At 42.6% G+C, this 23,096-nt stretch overlaps 1 protein-coding gene across 1 annotated transcript in view; it reads right to left on the reverse strand.

Moving 5' to 3' along the window:
* The window catches only part of wdr11 (WD repeat domain 11), a 114,696-nt gene that overhangs the window by 77,389 nt on the left and 14,211 nt on the right, over window positions 1–23,096 (reverse strand). The window contains exons 6-10 of the mRNA XM_056291656.1: window positions 17,411–17,576; window positions 13,149–13,251; window positions 12,388–12,586; window positions 11,801–11,901; window positions 2,021–2,197 (exon numbers count right to left, since the gene is read on the reverse strand). Of these exons, the coding sequence (XP_056147631.1) occupies window positions 2,021–2,197; window positions 11,801–11,901; window positions 12,388–12,586; window positions 13,149–13,251; window positions 17,411–17,576 (746 nt within the window). The remainder of the gene's footprint in view (window positions 1–2,020; window positions 2,198–11,800; window positions 11,902–12,387; window positions 12,587–13,148; window positions 13,252–17,410; window positions 17,577–23,096) is intronic.

Here is a 23,096-nt window from a genome sequence, read left to right on the forward strand (position 1 = left end):
GATACAACAATTTCTATCTTTCTGTTTCCGCACTGACATTGATAGATTGTTCATGGCTTTGGGTTGGCCGCATGACCCACAACAATGGCGTCTTTTTATAGATTTGTCAAAGTTAAGCCTGACAGTTGTCCTGTTACACAATGGAAATGTCCACCCTTCAGTACCCATTGGCTATGCAGTACAAATGAAAGAAACCTACAATAACATGGAACTGTTGTTGAAACACAGTACAATTACAACGGGAACATCTGTGGTGATCTAAAAATATTGGCAGTTACTAGGAATGCAGCTCAGATATACAAAGTACTGTTGTTTCCTTTGTGAATGGGATAGCCGTGCTAAAGAGTCACATTACATTAAAAAGAACTGGCCACTCCATAAGCATTTCATTCCAGGGCAGAAAAGTGTGGCGCATAAACCACTTGTTGACCTGACAAAGATATTTCTGCCTCCTCTTCATATAAAACTCTGATTGACGAAAACTTTTGTGAAAGCAATGAACAAAGAAGCTGATGGATTTTGCTATTTGAGACAGATGTTTCCAAGAATAACTGATGCCAAGATTAAGGAAGGCATTTTTGTTGGTCCACAAATCAGACAGGTCATCAAGGACAGGGAGTTAGAAGATCTGCTAGTGGGGCCAGAGAAAATAGCATGGAAGGCATTTAAGGATGTTGTTGAGAATTTTCTTGGCAACTACAGAGCACCAAACTACATTGAGCTGCTTGACAACATGCTTAAAGCATACAAAACCAGGAAGTGCAACATGTTTTGAAAATTCATTTTCTGCATTCACACTTGGACTTCTTCCCTGCTCATCTTGGTGCAGTCAGTGACGAACATGGTGAACGGTTTCACGAGGACATTGCGACCATGGAAAAGAGGTACCAGGCAACAGGAATCCATCAATACTGGCCGACTACTGTTGGGCACTGACACAAGAGGCACCAGATACTGAGCACAAATGAAAATCAGCTGCAAAACATTTTAAGCTCGGTTGAACTAACACAATGTGTCAGCATTTTTATGTGATTAAACATGTTAAATTCAATAAAAGTTATTTGAATGTTTCTCCAAATTCCTACGTGACACAGCAAATCTGAAATTACTTTTTTGTGTTCAGCTTGACATTGTCTATCATAATCTCTAATTTTTTTTAAGGAAGGAAAACATTTGAAAAAATATGTTGTCCAGCAAGAATCATAATTTAGAACAAACAAGCTTCTTATGACCATCTCAACACACAAATCTGTGATGGTTACAATAATAACATTATTAAGGAAGCCTGGCTATGCTAATGAGTCAAGAAATAGTGAACAAATATGGCCTATATCTGTGCCTGCGACTCAAATCTGTCACACAGAGATACCAAAGCTCCTTCAAATTTTCTATTTCAGAACAACAATTTTTCCAGAGTTTAATTTCCTGACTGAATATGAAGATTTTGGCCAGTGTTCAGCATGTTCTATGGGAAATTGAATGCAGATTATGCAATGTAATTTTAAAGGTAATGTTTCATAAAACAATAAACAAACAAACAACTCATATCATCTAAATTTTCTAAGCATCAACAATTTAAATTTTCGTTTCCAATTTTTTTTTTTTTTTACAAATCTCAGATTTAAAAAAAAATTATTTTAGATACCATAAGAGCAAACAATTACGAGCAGAATATGACATAGGCACTGGTGCAATGCTCACACAAAGAATATATACACATTGCATACTCAGTCTTAAATTTCTAGAGACATCAAAACTTTAATTACAATTTCACTGAGCAGACGCTTTTATCCAAAGCGACGTACATCTGAGAGCTAATTGGCTTGTATAGCATTAGGAGTCTAAGCTATGGAATCTTACCGAAGACTTGTCCCAACGGAGGTTTGAGTCCCTGATCTCTGTCGGGAAAGCCAGTGTTCTTACCTACTGACCCATCCAGCTACTAACCTGGAGTCCGGCATGTGACTGATGTATGGTGCGAAGGTGTGTGTATGTGCATTAATGCTCATAGAAAACTCACCTATGGCCAGTAGGGGCTGGTAGTGGTTGATATTTTTTGTGGTTAGAGGTGGACACATGCGGATGGTGAAAGGGGGCAGAGGCAGCCCAGACAGCAGTCCTGTCAACAGGAACTTCAGCTGCACCTCCTGCTGGCTGGATGATGGGGGAGGAGCCTCTCCAGCTATCAGGGTCTGGCCTGAAGATCAACACAAAACAGGGGTAAGGTTGAAGTATGTATGTCACAAAAACGGACTTTTGGGTTGGTATTCTACAAGGGTAAATGGGCTGCATTTTATATAGCACTTTTCTAACTGCAACAGCCATTGAAAGCACTTTACAATCGATTAATGCCTCATATTCACCCACGCACACACATACTCATACACCGCTGGTAGTGTCAACCATGCAAGGTAATAACCAGCTCATCAGGAGCAGTTAGGGGTTAGGTGTCTCACTTAGGCACACCTTGAGATTTTTGCAAGGAGGAGCCAAGGATTGAAGCAGCAACCTTCCAGTTACCAGAAAAAAACTACTCTACTTTCCGAGCCACTGCCACCCAAGGGTAGATAATTACAATTTTTTAGATACAAATATAAATGCTTGAATTACTACAGAAACATGCATGTGTCTACAGTATGTTGATATTCCCTTTAACAGGACTGAAACTCTCTCATAAGCTGCAGGTCATTAGTTGTTTGTAATGTAACATTTACTTTTCTAGACAGTATATTGAGTGCCATTACACCTAAAGTGTATTTCCGTGTTGTTCGTTTGCCGCCTTCCTGCTCCACAGTAATTTTCAAATGATCAAACCAGCAGAAATTATTCCCAACTAAATTTACCCACCTAATTAAGCTTCTTGAACTAGCTCCTGGTACATTTGCATAAAATGCTGACAAGTGGTGAGCCTCATTAACCTTATGCTAAATGAATAATATTAGCTTTACATTTATAATCTTAAACTGTGGTGAAGAGGGAATGTAAAGCTTTGCTCCATTAAGGCGTAGAGATAAAGTTAAGGGAGTAAAGAAATGAGACCACAGACTGGTAGTTTATTCAGATATCTGCAGGTTTTAGCCAATTAAATCTACCCGCTGACTTAATGTTTTTTTAATGCCAGAAAAATGAAATTCAGGACATGTTCCTTTGACACCCATGTGATTTGCAACCGGACATATAATGAGTACCACTGCAAGGCACACTGGAGTTCCCCACATTGTGGGGAAAAAACCCCCATATAAGTTGCTTTGGTGAAAAAGTCGCATTTATATGGTGGTACAGTATTTTCAATTGAGTCACAAGATTAAACAGTTTCATCTTGTGGCCTTAGCTGAAATGTAGTGTATTCGGGCCACAAAATTACATTATATAAGTCGCTTTGGAATATAAATTGCAGGACCAGCCAGATGAGTAAAAAAAAAAACAGCGACTTATAGTCCGGTAAATATGGTAGTGCAGCTATTCAATTAAATATTCTAATCGAGTTAACTGCATGAAATGTTGCGGTTCATCACAATCATTGTGGACGTCACAATTTTGCACTACAATTGAATTTATGCTATTCTATTATTATGACTTGAATTTTCTTTACAGTCTATATGATTTGCTTTTTAAATTCCTTATACAGTGTTAGTACAGCTGTGATTGTAAAAAAACATAGCAAGAATGTAACAAAACACAACAGGAATTTAGCGTAATTCAGTTGCATGATAGCATATATGTCCTACAGGTGAGACCTTGTACAGGCTATTTTAGTAAGGCTTGAAGTTCCTTTAGCAGAATAAAATGTTAGATTCCGAGGCTAAGCGTACATATTTGACTGGCTTCTCTGTACCCACCTTTTTTTCAAACAGGTACGAAAGGAAAAAGTAAATTAAAACTCCTACTCCCTTGATTTACAGCTGTTTTACTACCAAGAGGCCCTTACAGCTCAGGTGAGCAATATGTTTTTAGAATTTTGGTATTTACTACTTGGTTTGATAAGAATGTCTTTATATCCCAACAGATAGCAATAAATGAAACAACCTGATAAAAAAAAGTATGGTCTTAGTGACTGCCCTAGGCTGTGTAATCAGCCTGAATTTTAACAAAAAAATGGGAACTGCTCTCTGCAAGGCAGTGCCCCAACCTTCCTGTCAATCATGTTGTACGTGCCAACATTGCTATCTGCCATAAACTGTATAAAAGATGGACGTAGTATCACCCATTGTTTTCTGAAGGGGCATTCTGAAGCCCTGTGTTTGGCCCTATGCTCGCTGGCAACTTGTCAGTTGTTGGAGCCAGAAAATCTAAATTTGGGCAATGGGGTGGAGCATGGGCGGCACTGGGGTGGGACCTCTACAAACTTCAAAATATATACACCGCAACCTGTCAATAAGTCAAGGACAAATCTGTCAATCTGGGCAGACACACCCAGAACAACAATTTTCAGAACACCACCCTCACACTGTGTGCCAGACTCCACATTAGCAGTTTAGGTCCCAACTTCTTGTAGAGAAAAACATATTGACCTTGCATTTGGAGGCAGAAGTTGGGAATTCCTCAACTGACTTACATTTTTGGAGCCAATCACCTAGTGGTCATAATGGAACTGCAACTTAAGGCACTTCGGCATTCGCTTCAACTTTCAGCCCCAGTGGTTTTTGCTTGATGCGTACAGTGCACTGTAGTATAATGTAGCTTTCAGTCAACAAATTAACTAAGCCTTGCATTCAACATTATATGCTAAATATATGCCATTTAATATCGGTAAATTTTTGATAATGTATTAGTTTTATACTAAATGTTTAGCATATAAACTATACACTAAATGTAGTTAATCCTCTGAATTTTTTACATGAACTGGCAGTGAAGAGAGGGTGGGGTGTACTTTCTCCTCATCACTCCTAGTCCACTAGCGATGTAAACAAAACTACAGATAGCGTACTAGCCAACCAAAAACAACAGCATTACATTATGGTGCACGCAACATTTACTGTGTATGCACAACATGATTGACGAGCAGGTTGGGATGTCTCTTTGCAAAGAGCTTTCCTGATTGGTGGTTAAGTCAGGTGCAGTGATGTGGTTGATTTCACGGCCTAGAGCAGTCATAGAAACTGGGCTTTTTTCAAATATAATTTCATTTATTGATTTCTGTCGGAAAGTAAATACATTTTAACCAAATATTACCAAAATGGTAATATATGGTTAAAATATAAATTGCCTACCTAACAGCTTTAATTTTTTTTTCTCTGAATAAAAAGTTTTACGATGCATGGACACATTTAAATTAAAGAACGTGTAAAGGAAATTCAGAGATTCGTTTCTAAACACATTATAAATGTTGGAAAATAGGTCGTCCGGGTAGCGTGGAGGTCTATTCCATTGCCTACCAATGCAGGGATCGGCGGCTCGAATTCCCATGTTATTTCCGGCTTGCTCCGGCCTCCTCACAGACACAATTGACCGTGTCTGTGGGTGGGAAGCCGGATGCGGGTATGTGTCCTGGCCGTTGCACTTGCGCCTCCTCTGGTGGGTCGGGGCGTCTGTTCGGGAGGGAAGGGGAACTTGGGGAGGGGGGGATAGCATGATCCTTCCACTGGCGAAACTCCTCACTGTCAGGTGAAAAGAAGCGGCTAGCGACTCCACGTGTATCGAAGGATGCATGTGGTAGTCTGCAGCCCTCCCCGGATCAGCAGAGGGGATGGAGTAGCGACCGGGAAGGCTTGGAAGAGAGGGATAATTGGCCACATACAATTGGAGAGAAAAAGGGGGGGGGAACCCCCCCCCTAAAAATAAGTGTTGTAAAATAATTGCTGAAAACATGAGACAAGATTTGTCTTTATGCATGCTCAATAATCCAGGTAAGAAAATCAAAGCAAGTTGAATCAGTTAATCTGGACACAACGTTTGAGAGAAACGTTTCCTCACTCATCTAAGTGAGCCCTTCAGTCTAGCCAGTTTAGTCTTAGACTGTTCAAGATTCTTAGGGCGGGGTTGAAATCATGGCTCGATGACACACTGGAGCCATCCTTAGCATGACCCCCTCCCCGACAACTAACTATACAAGAGATGGGCTGACAGCCGCGAGTCACTGCCGCACACTGCCGTACCCAGTCCCCTCCACCGGCCCGCTTTCTGGCACAGCATCACACACTACCCAGCAGCGATAATGCCCGTCACAGATGCACCGCAGATGGAAGGGGGCCCCGTGAAACAGGCTGCACACTGCATTTTCCAGCAGCGGAGAGAGGTGGGCAACGGGGCGACTACTCCCCCAGCCCCGCTTCGCACTTGGTCGGGTGGGCTTGTGGGAGAAGTGTGCCTTCAGGGCTTTCTACCACAAAACTTCAGGGCTTTCTACTAGAATACCTTCCAATGCCTTCAGCAGACACACCCCTCGCATTTCAGAGCAGAGAATACTGTTTTTTTCCCCCTGATTTTAAAACCTAATTTTATGTTTCAAATGTTTGATATTTGTTTTGTTTTTTTAACTCTTATTTGTGTAACTGTTTTGATTAACAAGTTGCTTTCTTCCCTTTTTTTCTTATTTTATGGTTGTAATTGTTGATGCTTTTTGTTTTATTATCTTACAATGTTTTTTTTTGTATGTGTAATTTTAACAAATTTATCCTGTTCTGCGAAGCACCTTGTTTAAAAAGTGCTATATTAATAAAGTTTATTATTATTATTATGTACTTGGCGATGATTTGTTTTTTACCATTCAAATTTGTCTGGGTGGCTAATAACACATTTATCTGTGGTGTGACAATCCCAGAATGCTTATTTATTATTGCTTTACAGTCTTTAAGTATTCATACCAGGCACTACTGTGTTAACAGTTCATCACAGAAAGAAAATGACAAATTGCTGTTTTATTTTCCTCCGCTAATTACATAATGAGCAGCTACAGATGAAAGCCCTGGTAGCATTATCAAGTTCATGATGAAATCAATAATGGATTATTCATATCCCATGCACTGAGACTTCAGTTAGTTAAAGGTACCCAGTGGAGTTTTTCCCTGTAAACAGCTCAGCTGTGTATTTGCAAATTTGGACGTGGATGTAGAATATAGTTACTGCTTACAGCGATCACAGCTATACCGATCAATCACTTCTACTGATCAAAAGTCGCTGGACGGGATCGACCCTATACTCACGCTGTTAAAAACAATCCGGTTAGTGTGATCAAACAGTCCGCTTAAAGTGACCATTTTGGGTCCTTCATACATGGGATATTAAAACAATGAAACATTTTAAAACTATGCAATTCAGGTAGCCTAAGTGAATATTGAAATGTTAAGGCTAATAATTTTTTCCCCTAATCTCATCTCATGATAATGAATGGCGCTACCTTCATTCTGAAAACCAGATAGTATTAAAGAGGCACATGCTTACTTTGATTTTTAGGCCCTGGCCTACTGTTATGAAAATGTACTTAAGACAATACGAAGTGATGTTATTGTAACTTATAGTCTATTTTTATATTCCTATTTGACATGTTTGAAGCAGCTGATATTTATGTTACAGTACAATTGCCGACAGCAGGCTCTTTCAGTCAATTAAATCCAGGAAAACAGAGATGTCTGTTTCCATCCATCCAAGCTGCTTATCCTAATTAGGGTCGCGGGATGCTGGAGCCTATCCCAGCATACACTGGGCGGAAGGCGGAGAGACACCCTGGACAGGCTGCCAGTCCAACACAGGGTGCGCACGCACGCGCGCGCACACACACACGCACACACACACACACACACACACACACACACACACACACACACGCACACACACGCACGCACACACACGCACGCACGCACGCACGCACACACACACACACACATTAGTATGGCCAATTCACCTGAAATACAGGTCTTTGGACGGAAACCGGAGCCCCCGGAGGAAACCCACACAGAATCGGGGAGAACATGCAAACTCCACACAGAGGACGACCTGGGATGACCACCAAGGTTGGACAACCTCGGGGTTTGAACCCAGGACTTTCTTGCTGTGAGGCGACTGCGCTAACCACTGCACCACCGTGCCGCTGATGTCCGTTTCATCAGATTATATATTATTTAGTGTACACACATCAACTAGATTAAAAACTGCTTGCTTAAAGTGCTCGACTATAGTGATTTATAATGCTTTAAGTTCACATCCCCCCTGATGACTACAGATTTCAAATTTGCAGTTATTTTGTTCCATGTATTTCTTGTATGTTATCTTCCCCGATTTGAAGCTGCAATGCCTTTGAAGTTATAATTGCTATTGGTTAAGAAATAGATTTGGTTTTCATTTCATGCAACATCAGAGGCCTTATCACATTAGGAAGTGGATGGCTACTTGAGCATCATTGCAGCATGAAGGTGTCACAAAGATGAGGTAGGGACACGGCTTGTATTAAAATGTTGGGAAGATAAACACAACACGTAGCATTAAACTGCAGTTTGAATTCCAGGTTAAAAAGTCACACATCACTCGAGGGCAGAAATTTCCCAGCTTGATCTCTTACAATCACAACACCAGCATAAGATGTTGACAACTGGTGCTTAGCTTGCTGTGCCAGTGTTTTCATAAGACCAACCAGTTGTTGGCTAGCTTTGTCACTGCTCACATACAAAGTGCCTCACCAGCGCGCTGGCAGAGTTTCTTCATGACAGCAGCTTTAGTAAACATCCGTCAGACCGAGCTACTGCTCCAGGCAACAGTCAGTTCTTGTAGCCAACTGAGATGGAGAGAATGTAGGGAAAAAAACCCAAACTAAACCAAACTTAAGAGTCTTCTATTATACTGTACCATTCTCACGACTATTGCTCTTAATCCCCAAGGCCAACCGCTCACTGGCAGATTGACTAGTGCTGATATATATATATATATATATATACACACATACATACACACACACACACACACACACACATAGTATACATATATACACACACACACACACACATAGTATACATATATATATATATAAACACAGATACAGGAAAAAAAGTTTTAATACATTGCAGAATTTTTTTTTCCCGGATCTGTGTTGATATTCCGCTCCTCATTAGTTGAGCACTTATAACACCATTGATGGTTTCAGAAAAAAAAAACACTATATATATAAGCCCAACCCCCCCCCAAAAAAAACAGAAGAAAAAAACAACACAGTTGCTGTTTCATATGGGCATTCTTTTTCTGATGGTCAGACCTTTTCTAGTTTCACAGGAGAGAGAAAAAGAAGTGAGATGGCTAGGGAGGAGTAATAAGAGTGGGATGCTGAGAGAGAGAGAGAGAGCGAGAGAGAGAGAGAGAGTGAGGCACTGAAGCAAGTTAGAGGATGAGCTATTGCAGAAACAGGAGGAAGGGAAGGGCCAATCCCTCCCCTGAGGGGAACTGTCTTTGTGTAGGGCCATTCAGAATGAGGAGTGACCAAGGCCTGTGTGGTGTAGTGAGGAAAACCAGCAGTGATAGATATGGAAGCTGAGCTAAGGAGTGCCCCAGGGCTCAATTACTTTTCACACGAGGGGGGGGGGCAAAAACAAATGAGAAGGCCTTTACACACCTGGGCATATGAACACTTACGCACATGCATGCTCACAAAAATCAACACACAATTCTCCTATGTCCCTCTCATTCTTCCAAGTGTTTCTGGTGATTTTCTGTCCTCATGGTGAAAATGTGCCATAGAGGGGAACACTAGGCAGGTTTAATGTGCCATAGAGGGGAACACTAGGCAGGTTTCCATTGCAGTTTTGCGCAAAATAAAAGTGATTTTTTTTTTACAAAGTCGACAAAACACAATTGCAAATGGTCTGTGTTCACAATGAGTGACACAATTAAAGCTGGGTTTTCTCCTCTTGTGATAGACCCCAAGACCTGATGAGGGTTGGCACAGTGATTTCGATTGCATGCATCCGAATAGCCGTGGCAGTGTTTAATCAAAGGCGACGAGGGCATGTGATGCACGCAATGACAGAAGGCAACCCCTGAATACCTGGTATCGAGGATTTATGGGAGGGCATTGTCCGCAATGATTTTACAGAGGTCCTGTGGATCCAAAACTTAAGAATCGCCTTCTTAACATTTAATGAGATATGTAGCGATAGGACCCCTTATGGCGCCTGCTATATCATGCCCGAGTGAGCCAGCTCCAACAAGACGCGCATAGCCATCATTATTTATAAGGTGCTATGCCATATCCGATGCCCCATTATACCGAAACCCCAATAGGTAGAAAAATGTCCCACTGGACCGACAGACTGTCAGACAGACCATCAGACAGTCGGACAGCCCGTTATCCCAAAAACAAACGCCCACTGCTCCCAAGGCCTGTTGTTCCAAATACACACTCTCTTTTGCAAAGCATTGATTTGGACTGGCCAGAGATAAATACAGGAATGTTTATATTTCTGGTGAAGTAGCGATGACATTCTCACAAGTGTATTTTCGAAGCAGTGGCCTTTTGTTTTCGGGAATAACGGGCTATCAGACAAATGGGCTTTCGGTCCAACGGGACATTTTTTGGACTCATGGGGTTTCGGAATAATGAGCCATCGGAACAATGGGCAGTCTCTGTAATGAAGGGCACTTTGTTACTTGTGACTGATGGTTTTGGCCTTGTAAATATTGCACAACTGGGGTTTTGTATTAATTGCACTTTAACAAACAACTATGCACTTTAATAATGGTAGATTGCATATTTGCACATTTTGTATAAAGTCTTTATTGACTCTACTTTCTGAATATTGATTGAACATTTGAAACCATGATTGATTGTGTCCTCTTCTGGCAGGTGCTGTGGTGGGTACTCGGCTCTGCCTGAAAGAGAATGGAGTTAGATTAGGCTCTGACAATACTGTTGTGTGTGCGTTTGTTCATAATTAATGAACGGTTAAAATTAAGTTCTGCTGAGTTTTGTACAGTAGCATCTATGTGCTAAAATATCGTGGTGTGCTGGTGCTTTAGTTGAGCGAACATTGTTTAAGTTGTTTGCATAAACACTTACCTGTCCTGTGCCTGCTCCAGGGTGTTCGGCCAAAACAGTCCCCCGGGGATACAAACACCAACATAAACGTTCCAGGAGGGACCAAGTAATAGGATAGGAGAGTGGGGGGTTTGGTAGTTTGGTGTACATGTATATTTATTGTAATTATGTTTTAAGTGTTTATTTTGGGGGTAAATAACAGTAAATAGATCATTGTAAATATTATGTGTTAAAGTATATCCTATATAAATGGTCTATGGTAATGTAGCCATATGATAATATTTTGAGAACATCTGTTAATGGAACCATCCAAGTTAATATACCAGTGACAGTATAAAAGGTGCCAGTTTCTATCTGTCTGGGTTGCTTGTAATGTTGTAGTTTGTTTTTTGTTTTTTTTTGGTTTTGGTGAATAAACACCACATGGATTTGGTACACCTTAGCATCTCTTTCCACTGCATCATCCAGGCCCTAAATGGTCATTCTAACAGTACCCCTTTAGGTGTGGCTACCTTGACTTAAATGCAAAAAATGTGTTTCCTTGTCCAATCGTCTGAAAAACCACCTGATGTGAGCGTATAAACTTTTTTGTGATATTTGAGAGTTTTTACGTGTCTTTATTACTTGTTTTTTAGTTGGCAATTTTGAATTGCACATTCAGCGTATTAATGGAAACCCGCCTACTGTCTATACCAAAAAACTCGTTTCTTTTCAGATGGATGAAGGTGAGCTAAATCTTGCGTAGAGCAAAAGATGTTTCCTGCAGGCCAGGAATTGGGTACACTGATTTGGAAATATAACCGGTGACATGTATATATATATGACACGTGCTTAGAGCCATACCAATCATGGTATTGAGGGAGAGATCCTGGATTCTTTTCTGGCTCTGTCCCAGCAGACCTCCACAGACTGAGACAGGGGAGTAGAGTGGGGAAAGACCCGAACTAAAAGTAGGGGAAGAATATATATTAAAAAAAAACACATAAGAAAATCTTCACATTTTTAAAAATACAATCCTAACAAAAATAAAACGCAAAATGTATGACGTAATCAAAAATGGCATTAGCGAATAGAAATGTTGACAGATTTTAACAGGTGTACCATATCTTGACTAAATAGCATTTACATACCTTTTAACTGAATTATTGTGTCTTGGGTATGCATGGCATCATAATATACAAATTACATTGCATGCCAGAAAGTAGTATTGCAAACTACCCACCACTGTTTGAAATGAGCTGATGCAGTAATTTTGATCAATCCTGTACTCCATGTGGATTAAAACAGATCTTTAATTTTACATAATCAATAGTATTCTGTCTAGGTGTGCTGTGTTTACTTATGCCTGTATATATTGTGTTTATGTGTGTGTGTGTGTGTGTGTGTATGTATTCACATCTGTGTGTGCGTATAAATGCGTCTGCGTGTACCTTGGGTTGGTGACTGTTTTGCCAGTGTGGGTTTTGAGCTCCCATAGCATGACTCTGCCATCGCTGACCATAAGAGCAGCATTGTTCTCATTAACGGGGCAGATAACCATGCGGTATGGGCGAACAGTTTTGGTAACACGAATGGCATCACACTGGGAGCGCAGGTCATACACAAGTTCCTGGACGCTCTGCTCTGGATCTGTGAGAAGGGGGGGGGGAGTGGGTGAGCGAGTGAGTAAGAGAGCATGGAGAAGTGAGAGAGAGAGTGGGCGGTTGAGAAAGAGGAATAATGAGAAAAAGATAAAGGGAGAGGGGTGAGACAGAGAGTGAGAGAATAAGAGACCACAGACAGCGAGAGAAAGTCAAAGGAAGCATGAGAGAAAGATAAGGAAAAGAGGAAAAAGGCAGGGAGAGCAAGCATGTGAAATTTCAATGATTATGAAAGACAGAATATAGAAAGACGGATGGAAGATGAGAGGAGTGGGAGAGACAGCAGGATGAGAGAAAGTAGGTGAGGGAAAGAAAAAACTGCGCTCTCCATCAGTCCATTGCAATAAGCTGAGGATAGATGAGAAGGTGAGAGGCTATACGCCCACTAGAGTGGGGAGAAGGTCTCTGGACTATGACTGCACTGCAGTTTGACCATGTGAATGAATGAGTGGAAAAGAGCTTGTGTGGTGGCAGGATGCAGTAAGGAAGAGGTGGAGCTTTGCGTTCATGAGCGTGTGTCTAGGTGTACACAAGAAAGAAGGGTTCCTCACCCGTTGCTTCCTCGGAGGCGGTCGTAGAGCGACACACTCGGAGGGTGATACATCCATTTTCATGAAGACAGTAAAGGGCATCCCTCTGGGCACATGGGATCACCTGAACACATAGGACATAGATAAGAGATAATGGAGCACCACATGTCTGTGTTCTGACACTGGCAACTTTGACCATGCTCAGAATTTGCTTCTAGAGGCCTACAAATCACAGGGCTGTCTATGAAGAGACACCTGCCCTCAAATGTCCTTGTGTGGAATGTAATCTTTGAGCACCACTGCACCCATTATCGCTGATAATTGCTGTGATAAAGGAATTTAAGCCTTTTCTCCTGTTACAGACACTGTAAGTCAGTCTGGAAAGTGATAATATAAATGCCAAAAAATATAAAAGAAACCATAGCTGAATTGGAAGACTTGAATAAAGTGAATAAAATCTCTGTTTGTCTATCTGATCTTTGCAGTGGCGCTGTTGCTTATGAGGGGTTACGATAGTTTTAAAAGTGGGTGCACAGAGCGTCCGGGGGGCATGGTGGTCTATTCCGTTGCCTACCAACACAGGGCTTGGCGGTTCGAATCCCCATGTTACCTCCGGCTTGGTCGGGTGTCCCTACAGACACAATTGGCCATGTCTGCAGGTGGGAAGCTGGATGTGGGTATGTGTCCTGGTTGCTGTACTAGCACCTCCTCTGGTAGATCAGGGTACCTGTTCGGGGGGGGGGACTGGGGGGAATAGCGTGATCCTCCCACGTGCTACGTTCCCCTGGCGAAACTCCTCACTGTCAGGTGAAAAGAGGCGGCTGGTGACTCCACATGTATCGGAAGAGACATGTGGTAGTCTGCAGCCCTCCCCGGATCAGCAGAGGGGGTGGAGCAGAGATCGGGACGGCTCGGAAAAGTGGGGTAATTGACCAGATACAAATCGGGAAACAAAAATCCCCCCCAAAAAAGTGAGCGCACTGTGACCTTGACATCTGTGTGTTGGAATAGAACACAAGGCTGGTTTGTGTACTTCTCATAAGGCATGCAGCCTCAGTTATCAAGTCCCGCAGTGAGTCTCAGGATTTATTCACTGTCATCTGACAAAGCTGTGCAGAGGGAAAGTGCGTGTATGTGTGTGTGTGTGTGTGTGTGTGTGTGTGTGTGTGTGTGTGTGTGTGTGTGTGTGTGTGTGTGTGTGTGTCTATGTGTGAATGTGCCTAAAATCCCATCTAGCAGTGTGGAGTGCACTACAGTGCAGTGGTTTGTGTGTCCATGTGTGAAATTTGACAAAGCATAGACTGCAATTGTGTGCGCATGTTAAATCTTACAAAGTAGTGTGAAGTGTAATTGAGCGTGTATGTGTGTGCATGTGCCTGTGAATGTGTGTACATCTCAGTCTCTCCTTGGCTCTGCCGGAGCTCCTACACTCCAGCCTGGACTTTCGCTGGCACTGTATCATCAGTCATGCAAATTGGCTGCGTGACAAGCGCTTTATAACACTTAGAGATGGATGCCTTGGCTGGACAGGGCCTTGGAGGCTGAATAATGCCACTTCACACAACTGCTGTGAAGGTTTAGGGCTTGCCTGCTGCCTGCTCACTACAGCACCTAGCTTCCTCTTGCACTTCCAAACATACACAAACACACTCTTTTGCAAAAAGAGCAATAAAAGATGCAAACATACACAAAACATAAATACACACATATAAACTTTTTCACCAAAAGACCAATAAAGATGCACCCATATTTGCAAAGATGTCCTAGGGGGCCAAAAATAACACTTTATAAATGTGCGCAGACAGCAAAAAAAAAAGTGATTGCCTGAAAAGTGCTTAAATAATTAGGAAAACCCCAGGCTTCAACAAGGGTTATTTCCTCACAGATGGGCAGAGTAAGAAGCAGTGAACAGGGTGAGATTGAGGGACAACTTCTGTTTCATTACTTGGTCCATGGCCATGACAAATCTTCTATCTAATACCCCACAGCCTTAGTCAATTTCCTAGTAGCACTCAGTCTTCAAACGTGGGAAATAAGCACCAAAAGGTCACCAGCTCTGATGAGCACCACCACTGACAGTGGGAGAAACAGCAGATATGCATGCCCAAGCGATCTCTGGCTATAGCCAAAGCCTGTTTGGCCCTGCTGTGCCAAAACCATTGGAGCTTCATTAAAGAAGGGTGAGAGTGAGGAAGAATTTTTTTTTAAAAGCTTTACCATCCATGGCAGGGGGAACAGGCATCCTGGCAGAATCCTCTACAAAAAGTAGGGGTGGGACGATTCCCAAATCTCACGGTTCAATACGCCTCACGATTCAGGGCTCATGATTTCGATTCAATACGGTACAGTGGATGCCTTGGTAAGTGAGAGACAAAACCCCATTGCAGTTGTCATTGTAGTTCTCGTCAGGGTGTCCGGGTAGTGTAGCGGTCTATTCCGCTGCCTACCAACACATGGATAGACTTAGGGTCGAATCCCTGTGTTGCCTCTGGCTTGGTCAGGCATCCCTACAGACACAATTGGCCGTATCTGCAGGTGGGAAGCCGGATGTGGGCATGTGTCTTGGTTGCTGCATTGGCGCCTCCTCTGGTCGGTCGGGGCACCTGTTTGGAGGGGGGGGGTGACCCTCCCATGCGCTTATGTCCCCCTGGCGAAACTCCTCACTGTCAAGTGAAAAGAAGCAGCTGGCGACTCCACATGTATCAGAGGAGACATGTAGTAGTCTGCAGCCCTCCCCTGATCGGCAGAGGGGGTGGAGCAGCAAGTGGGACGGCTTAGAGAGCAGGGTGACTGGCCAGGTACAATTAGGGAGAAGAAAAAAAAAGGGGGGGAGAGAAAAAGGCCCAACATTTTGGCACACAATTGCTTTACTTTAAAATTTGAATTTAAAAAAAACTACTAAAACAATCAAGGTGGTCATTTTGACCATTTTGGATTTTCAAAGTTTAATAACTTTGTGAAAAAAAAGATACAGACCTGCCGCTCCCTGAATGCTCCTAAAACTGCATATATTTGCATTAAAATGAGTTTTAGATCAATTGCACAAAAAAAGTTATGATAAGATCTGCCTTAAACAACCATAAGCAGTCAAAATCAACACATGTAATTTGGATGTCATCGTGCATGTCATGTCAGTATTTATGATGTGTTGTTCGCGTCATTTCCTTCGCAATGTTCAGTTCTTTTTTTTTACATTTCACATTTTATAGGCCTTGTTACATTTGTTAGATTAGCAATATGTATTTTCCGTTTTGTTTTTCAGGTATTATTGCCAACATGTCTGGGTACAGTCGCCGTTTCAGACGCACCATGACTACCACCGAGGCGTTGCAGTATTTACAGACGTTGGACAGCGAAGATTTTAAATTGTTTGAAAAATAGTATTGTAACTATCACGGATGTGTAGACTCACTAGCCCGTTGGCTAACGGGTTGGACCCTTAAGTCGATTGGTTAGCACAGTCGCCCATGGTGCGGGAGACCCAGGTTCGCGTCCTGGCTGCGGTGGATTCCTGGCTGCCTTCTGAATTCACTACAGTATAAAAGCTGTTAAAATGTTAATTTTGGTGTCAGTTGTTTCCTAACAGACACACTAACAACATATGCAATGCATTAATATCTCAGTTGAGTATTTATCTTGACAGAATATAGAGTTTAAAAACAGGAGGTCATTTTGACTGCCCATGGTCATTTTAGATAGGATTGAAATCCTGGTTGTTCTATTAATAACACACGATCTCGTGAAATGGGGAGTGTCTTGAACCGTGAAGACCATATCAAACGATTCAGAATTTGATCCAGTATTGTCCCATCCCTAATAAAAAGTGTACAACCACAGACTTTAGTTAAAGCAAGCCAGTAAGGCATCGAGGGAATTGGAAAGACTTAATGGCATGTTGGATTAAAATGACATTAGGTTGACACAGGGACTGTGCATGTGTCTGTTTGTGTGGTTTTGCATGTGAACAGTGTTTTTCCTGTAGCTTTCAGTCCTTTAATTTTATGCAGCCCACCTAACCTACATTTTTATCTTGATGATCAACTGGTGAGTATAATTAGAACCTCTATGATGTTAAAACAAAGTATATGGCGTATTTTCTTGGGCACACAGTCTCTTCTGAGAGAGCACCAGTAATACTTTCCTCTCTGGTTTTAAACCCCCCTGAAGAGGTGTGAAAAGCAAAAAAAAATTTCCAGGTTGTTACTGTTGCAATGTGAAATCCATCCAGCTGTCTGCAAAATAAATAAATAAACAAAACTGGTGTGATCGCCGTTGTTCCCCACCTGAGTGAAAGGCACCCCAGAACGCTCAATGGCAACCACACCAACAGTCTGACTGAGCTCCAGGTCCAGGATGAGGATCTCCCTTGGATAAAGCAGCAGCATGTGGTTCCTCTTAGACGGTAGGTAGGACAGCTGCAGACAGTCATTCAGAGTCACCGCCTCTGTACTGCACCATCATGGCATGCGCGCACGCACACGCACACGCAAACACACACACACACACACACACACACACACACACGCAAACACACACACACACACACACACACGCAAACACACACACACACACACACACACACACACACACACACAGTATGAATCTAGCATTCTGGTTAAAAAAAATCTACAAAACAAAAACAAAACAAAAACAAAAAACTGATTTGAATAAGTTCTTAGAATTTCTGATTTTCTTTTTTCCACAATTTTCACACCGATTGGTTTCCCATTTCTGGTTGCTGTTTCCTTGGTCTTTTCATTTTAACCTCTCCTCCAATCAGCTCTTTCGGCATGGCTTTTTTATTGGGTCTAACCATTTACTTGTAATTTTTGTTCCACGTGTGAGTAATCAGAACCAAAACACAGCCACACTTATCTGAGATCAACACACTGTACAAGAGGCACTGATGAATTGGTCATGTGCAAATAAGGATATATGAACCCTCCAATTCTTCAAATCTAAGCGCTTCAGCATAACTTTGAAATCAAATAACTTATCACCACTCAAAATGAGTGAGAAAAGTTACCTAGGATATAATAAAACTAGGCCATAACCAAAACATATGCAAATAATATGTGTACCCATATCATAATTACGCAATAAACAATTTTAAACTACTTCAGGATTGCAGTGAATAATAATCTCATATCTTGGATCAAGTTTATCTTTATTCATGTCTTCTCACATAGCTGGCTGGCTGAATTTGTCATAAATGTTGTGGTTTTGCTATATCACAGGCAAGAGAAAATGTAAAGTGAATTTATTTTAATGACACAAGGCTGATGAATTAAGCAGATACTGATGCCATGAAAATTCCTCTTCCATTATCAAATGGAGTCTCTGAACAGCCAATCTCCTGTTAGATTAAGCCAGTTATTCCCTGTAACTTCATCAAACTGCAGGTGTTCTACTGAATTTGGCAGGATTATACTTGTGGCATCAGTAAGGCCCTTCTCTCTTTGATCTGTATACAACAAAGCGGTCATAGATATTTCACGAAGAGGGAGGAACACAGGGTGACGTATAAGAGTGGAGGAAAGTGCACACAGGGGGACTATATCTTATGTAGAAGGTGCGATCTGAAAGGGATTGGAGACCGCAAGGTGGTGACAGGGGAGAATGTAGCTAGGCAGCACCAGTTGGTGGTCTGTAGGATGACTTTGGAGACCAAGAAGAGGAAGCGAGTGAAGGCAGAGCCGAAGATCAAATGGTGGAAGTTGAAGAAGGAAGACTGCTGTGAGGAGTTAAAACAGGCACTGGGTGGTAGTAAAGTTACCAGATGGCTGGGCAACCACTGCAGAAATAGTGAGGGAGACAGCTGAGAAGGTACTTGGTGTGTCATCAGGATGGAGGAAGGAAGACAAGGAGACTTGGTGGTGGAACGAGGAAGTACAGCAAAGTATACAGAGGAAGAGGTTGGCAAAGAAGAAGTGGGATAGATGACGAAAGTAGACAGGAGTACAAGGAGATGCAGCATAAAGCAAAGAGAGAGGTGGCAAAAGCAAAGGAAAAGGCGTATTGTGAGTTGTATGAGAGGTTAGACACTAAGAAAGGGGAAAAGGACTTGTATCGATTGGCTAGACAAAGGGACCAAGCTGGGAAGGATGTGCAGCAGGTAAGGGCGATCAAGGATAGAGATGGAAATGTGCTGACAAGTGAGGGGAGTGTGTTGTGAAGGTGGAAGGAGTACCTTGAGGGGCTGATGAATGAAGAAAATGAGAGAGAGAGAAGGTTGGATGATGTGGGGATAGTGAATATGGAAGTGCAGTGGATTAGCAAGGAGAAAGTGATGGCAGCTATGAAGAGGATGAAGAGTGGAAAGGCAGTTGGTCCAGATGACATTCCTGTGCAGGCATGGAGATGTTTAGGAGAGATGGTAGTGGAGTTCTTAACTAGATTGTTTAGCACAATCTTAGAAAGTGAGCGGATGCCTGAGGAGTGGAGAAGTAGTATACTGGTACCGATTTTCAAGAATAACCGTGATGTGCAGAACTGTAGCAACTACTGAGGTATAAAGTTGATCAGGCACAGCATGAAGATATGGGAAAGAGTAACAGAAGCTAGGTTAAGAGAAGAGGTGACAGGGCGTCCGGGTAGCATAGCGGTCTATTCTGTTGCCTACCAACATGGGGACCGCCGGTTCGAATCCCCCGTGTTACCTTCGGCTTGGTCGGGCGTCCCTACAGACACAATTGGCCATGTCTGCGGGTGAGAAGCCGGATGTGGGTATGTGTCCTGGTTGCTGTACTAGCACCTCCTCTGGTCAGCCGGGGTGCCTGTTCAGGGGGGAGGGGGAACTGGGGGGAATAGCGTGATCCACCCACGTGCCACGTCCCCCTGGTGAAACTCCTCACTGTCAGGTGAAAAGAAGTGGCTGGCGACTCCATGTGTATTGGAGGAGACATGGTAGTCTGCAGCTCTCCCCCGGATTGGCAGAGGGGGTGCAGCAGAGATCGCAATGGCTCGGGAAGAGTGGGGTAATTGGCCAAGTACAATTGGGGAGAAATAAAAGGGGGAAAAAAAAAGATAAGATGTGAAAAGCAGCAGTATGGTTTCATGCCATGAAAGAGCACTACAGATGTGATGTTTGCTTTGAGAATGTTGATTGAGGAGTATAAAAAAGGCCAGGAGTTACATTGTGTCTTTGTGGATTTAGAGAAAGCATATGACAGGGTGCCAAGGGAAGGTGTGGTATTGTATGAGGAGGTTGGGAGTTGCAGTGAAGTATGTAGGAGTGGTGCAGGATATGTATGAGGAAAGTGTGACAGTGGTGAGGTGTGTGGTTGGAAAGACAGATGGGTTCAAGGTGGAGGTGGGATTACATCAAGGATTGGCTCTGAGCCCTTTCTTGTTTGCAATGGTGATGGACAGGTTGATGAACGAGATCAGGCAGGAGTCTCTGTGGATTATGATGTTTGCGGATGACACTGTGATCTGTAGCAAGAGTAGGTTCCAGGTTGAGGAGAGTCTGGAGAAGTGGAGGTTATGTACCGGAGAGAAGAGGAATGAAAGTCAGTAGGAACAAGACGGAATACATATGCGTGAATGAGAGGGAGGACAGTGGAATGGTCAGGATGCAAGGGGTGGAGGTGACGAAGGCGTATGAGTTTAAATACTTGAGGTCAACTGTCCAAAGTAACGGGGAGTGCAGAAGAGAGGTGAAGAAGAGAGTGCAGGCAGGGTGGAGTGGGTGGAGAAGAGTGTCAGGAGTGATTTGCGACAGAAGGTACCAGCAAGAGTTAAAGGGAAGGTTTACAAAACAGTTGTGAGACCAGCTATGTTACATGGTTTGGAGAAAGTGGCACTGATGAAAAGACAGGAGGCGGAGCTGGAGGTGGCAGAGTTGAAGACGCTAAGATTTTCATTGGGAGTGATGAAGAAGGACAGGATTAGGAACAAGTATATTAGAGGGACAGCTAGGGTTGGACGGTTTGGAGACAAAGCAAGAGAGGCAAGATTGAGATGGCTTGGACATGTGTGGAGAGATGTTGGGTATACTGGGAGAAGGATGCTGAATATGGAGCTGCCACAGAAGAGGAAAAGAGGAAGGCCAAAGAGGAGGTTTATGGATGTGGTGAGAGAGGACATGCATGTGGCTGGCGTGAAAAAGGAAGATACAGAGGACAGGAAGAGATGGAAAAGGATGATCCGCTGTGGCGACCCCTAACGGGAGAAGCTGAAAATAGCAGTAGTAGTAGTAGTAGTAGTAGTAGTAGTAGCAATAGCTTTAGTGTTAGTAGTAATAGTATTAGTTGTAGTGTTAGTAGTAATCATTTCCATTATAGTAGTAATCATTTTAGTTGTAGTAATAGTTTTAGCAGTAGTGTTATTAATAATAGTTTTTTGTAGTGTAAGTTTTAGCTGTAGTAATAGTTTTAGTAGTACAAGTCAAATCAACTTTATTTATATAGCCCGATATCACAAATTACAAATTTGCCTCAAGGGGCTTTACAGCAACACATCATGTAGTAATAGCTTTAACAGTAGTAGTAGCAATCTCTCCTCGTAAATCTCCTGATCACATTAACATCTGTGCCAATGTACATCAAACTTTGTCAAATAAAATATAAGCAATGACATCTCCATAATAATGAACTGTTTTTTATAGTTTTTAATCTTTTTAGTTATACAGCAAATTATGATTTTAATCACTTCAGAATATTGGACAATGGGCCGGTTATTTTACCATCACTTGACAATAGAACAAACGTGAGGTGATTCAAAACACAAATTTGCCTTAAGCACATGCACGCACGCGCACACGCCACCATTTCAAGCCTGCCATTTGTCATCTACCTTGGCACCATGGACGGCTCTTTACATTTACACGGACATTGTAAGGCTCAATATTTTCTTGGTAAATTTTGGCCGACGCCAATCCAATGTGTGGTTTGAGTCGGTGTGGCACTCTTAACAGCACATTTTGGCTGTAATTCGGCAACAAAGGCTTGACTTTTGGGGATATAAACCAGAGAAATTTCGATGACATGCCCCTGACGGGTTTTTGAGAAAAAATATGTGAAATGTCAGTTTACAGGTCGGGTGAGTAGCGGGTTTCGGAACACAAGGCATCAAATGACAAGCAGGCTTAGTTTTCAAAAATGTTTCAAACATGTCCAGACATGTCCAGACATGTGTCGAACACGCTCAAACATGTCCAGACAAGTCGTGTCGAACACGCTCAAAAGGCGTGCGGCAAACCTGCCCCACCCAGAACGTTCTTAGAGGTTGAAAGATATAAGTTCAATCTTTCTGTTGCTTTGATTTCTTGAAATAATCATAATTAATTACAAGCCTACTTGGTTAAATTATTACTTATCGACTTGGTATCAATCAAGTATTCTGATTCGGATTCTGAAACGGAGTTCCGAAGCTCCCTCTCCAGTTGCTCGGGTTAAAACGTGTCAAAAGCCGCCAACGATAAAAGCGGCAATTTAAAACCCACCCTTGAATTAAATTCGAATAAGCCTCGTCCAATCATACGTGGGGATCCGCGTTGTCCATCGCAAGAGAAGGCAAGTAATATAAGACAAGCGGCGGCGGCGGCGGACCGGCATTTCGACACGATGGACGTAACACGGAATAGCGGAGCAAGACAGGCGGGTGGACGGGGAAAGAGGAAGAACGAATACCGTTCTCAGCGACGAACATGGCAAAACGAGAGAACAGCGGCTTTGCCCGGTGATTCCCAGCAGGCTGAAAGCCGCAGACGGAAAAATGGAGGCCTGCCGGTGACGGTGGAGAGAGGAGGCAAAGCTAAACGGGGAAGAGCGGATTTGCCGGGTGATTCCCAGCAGGCTGAAAATGGAGGCCTGCCGGTGACGGTGGAGAGAGGAGGCAACGCTAAACGGGTAAGAAACGACATTAACTAAGCGAACAAAGTCTTATTCTGAATGACAGACGCACTATTTAGTATGATAATTTTATACGAACTGTCAAGAAATGGACCCCAAGTAAGAAATTACAGTT

This window comes from Lampris incognitus, chromosome 13 (assembly GCF_029633865.1).
Source record: "Lampris incognitus isolate fLamInc1 chromosome 13, fLamInc1.hap2, whole genome shotgun sequence".
Classification (NCBI taxonomy): domain Eukaryota; kingdom Metazoa; phylum Chordata; class Actinopteri; order Lampriformes; family Lampridae; genus Lampris; species Lampris incognitus.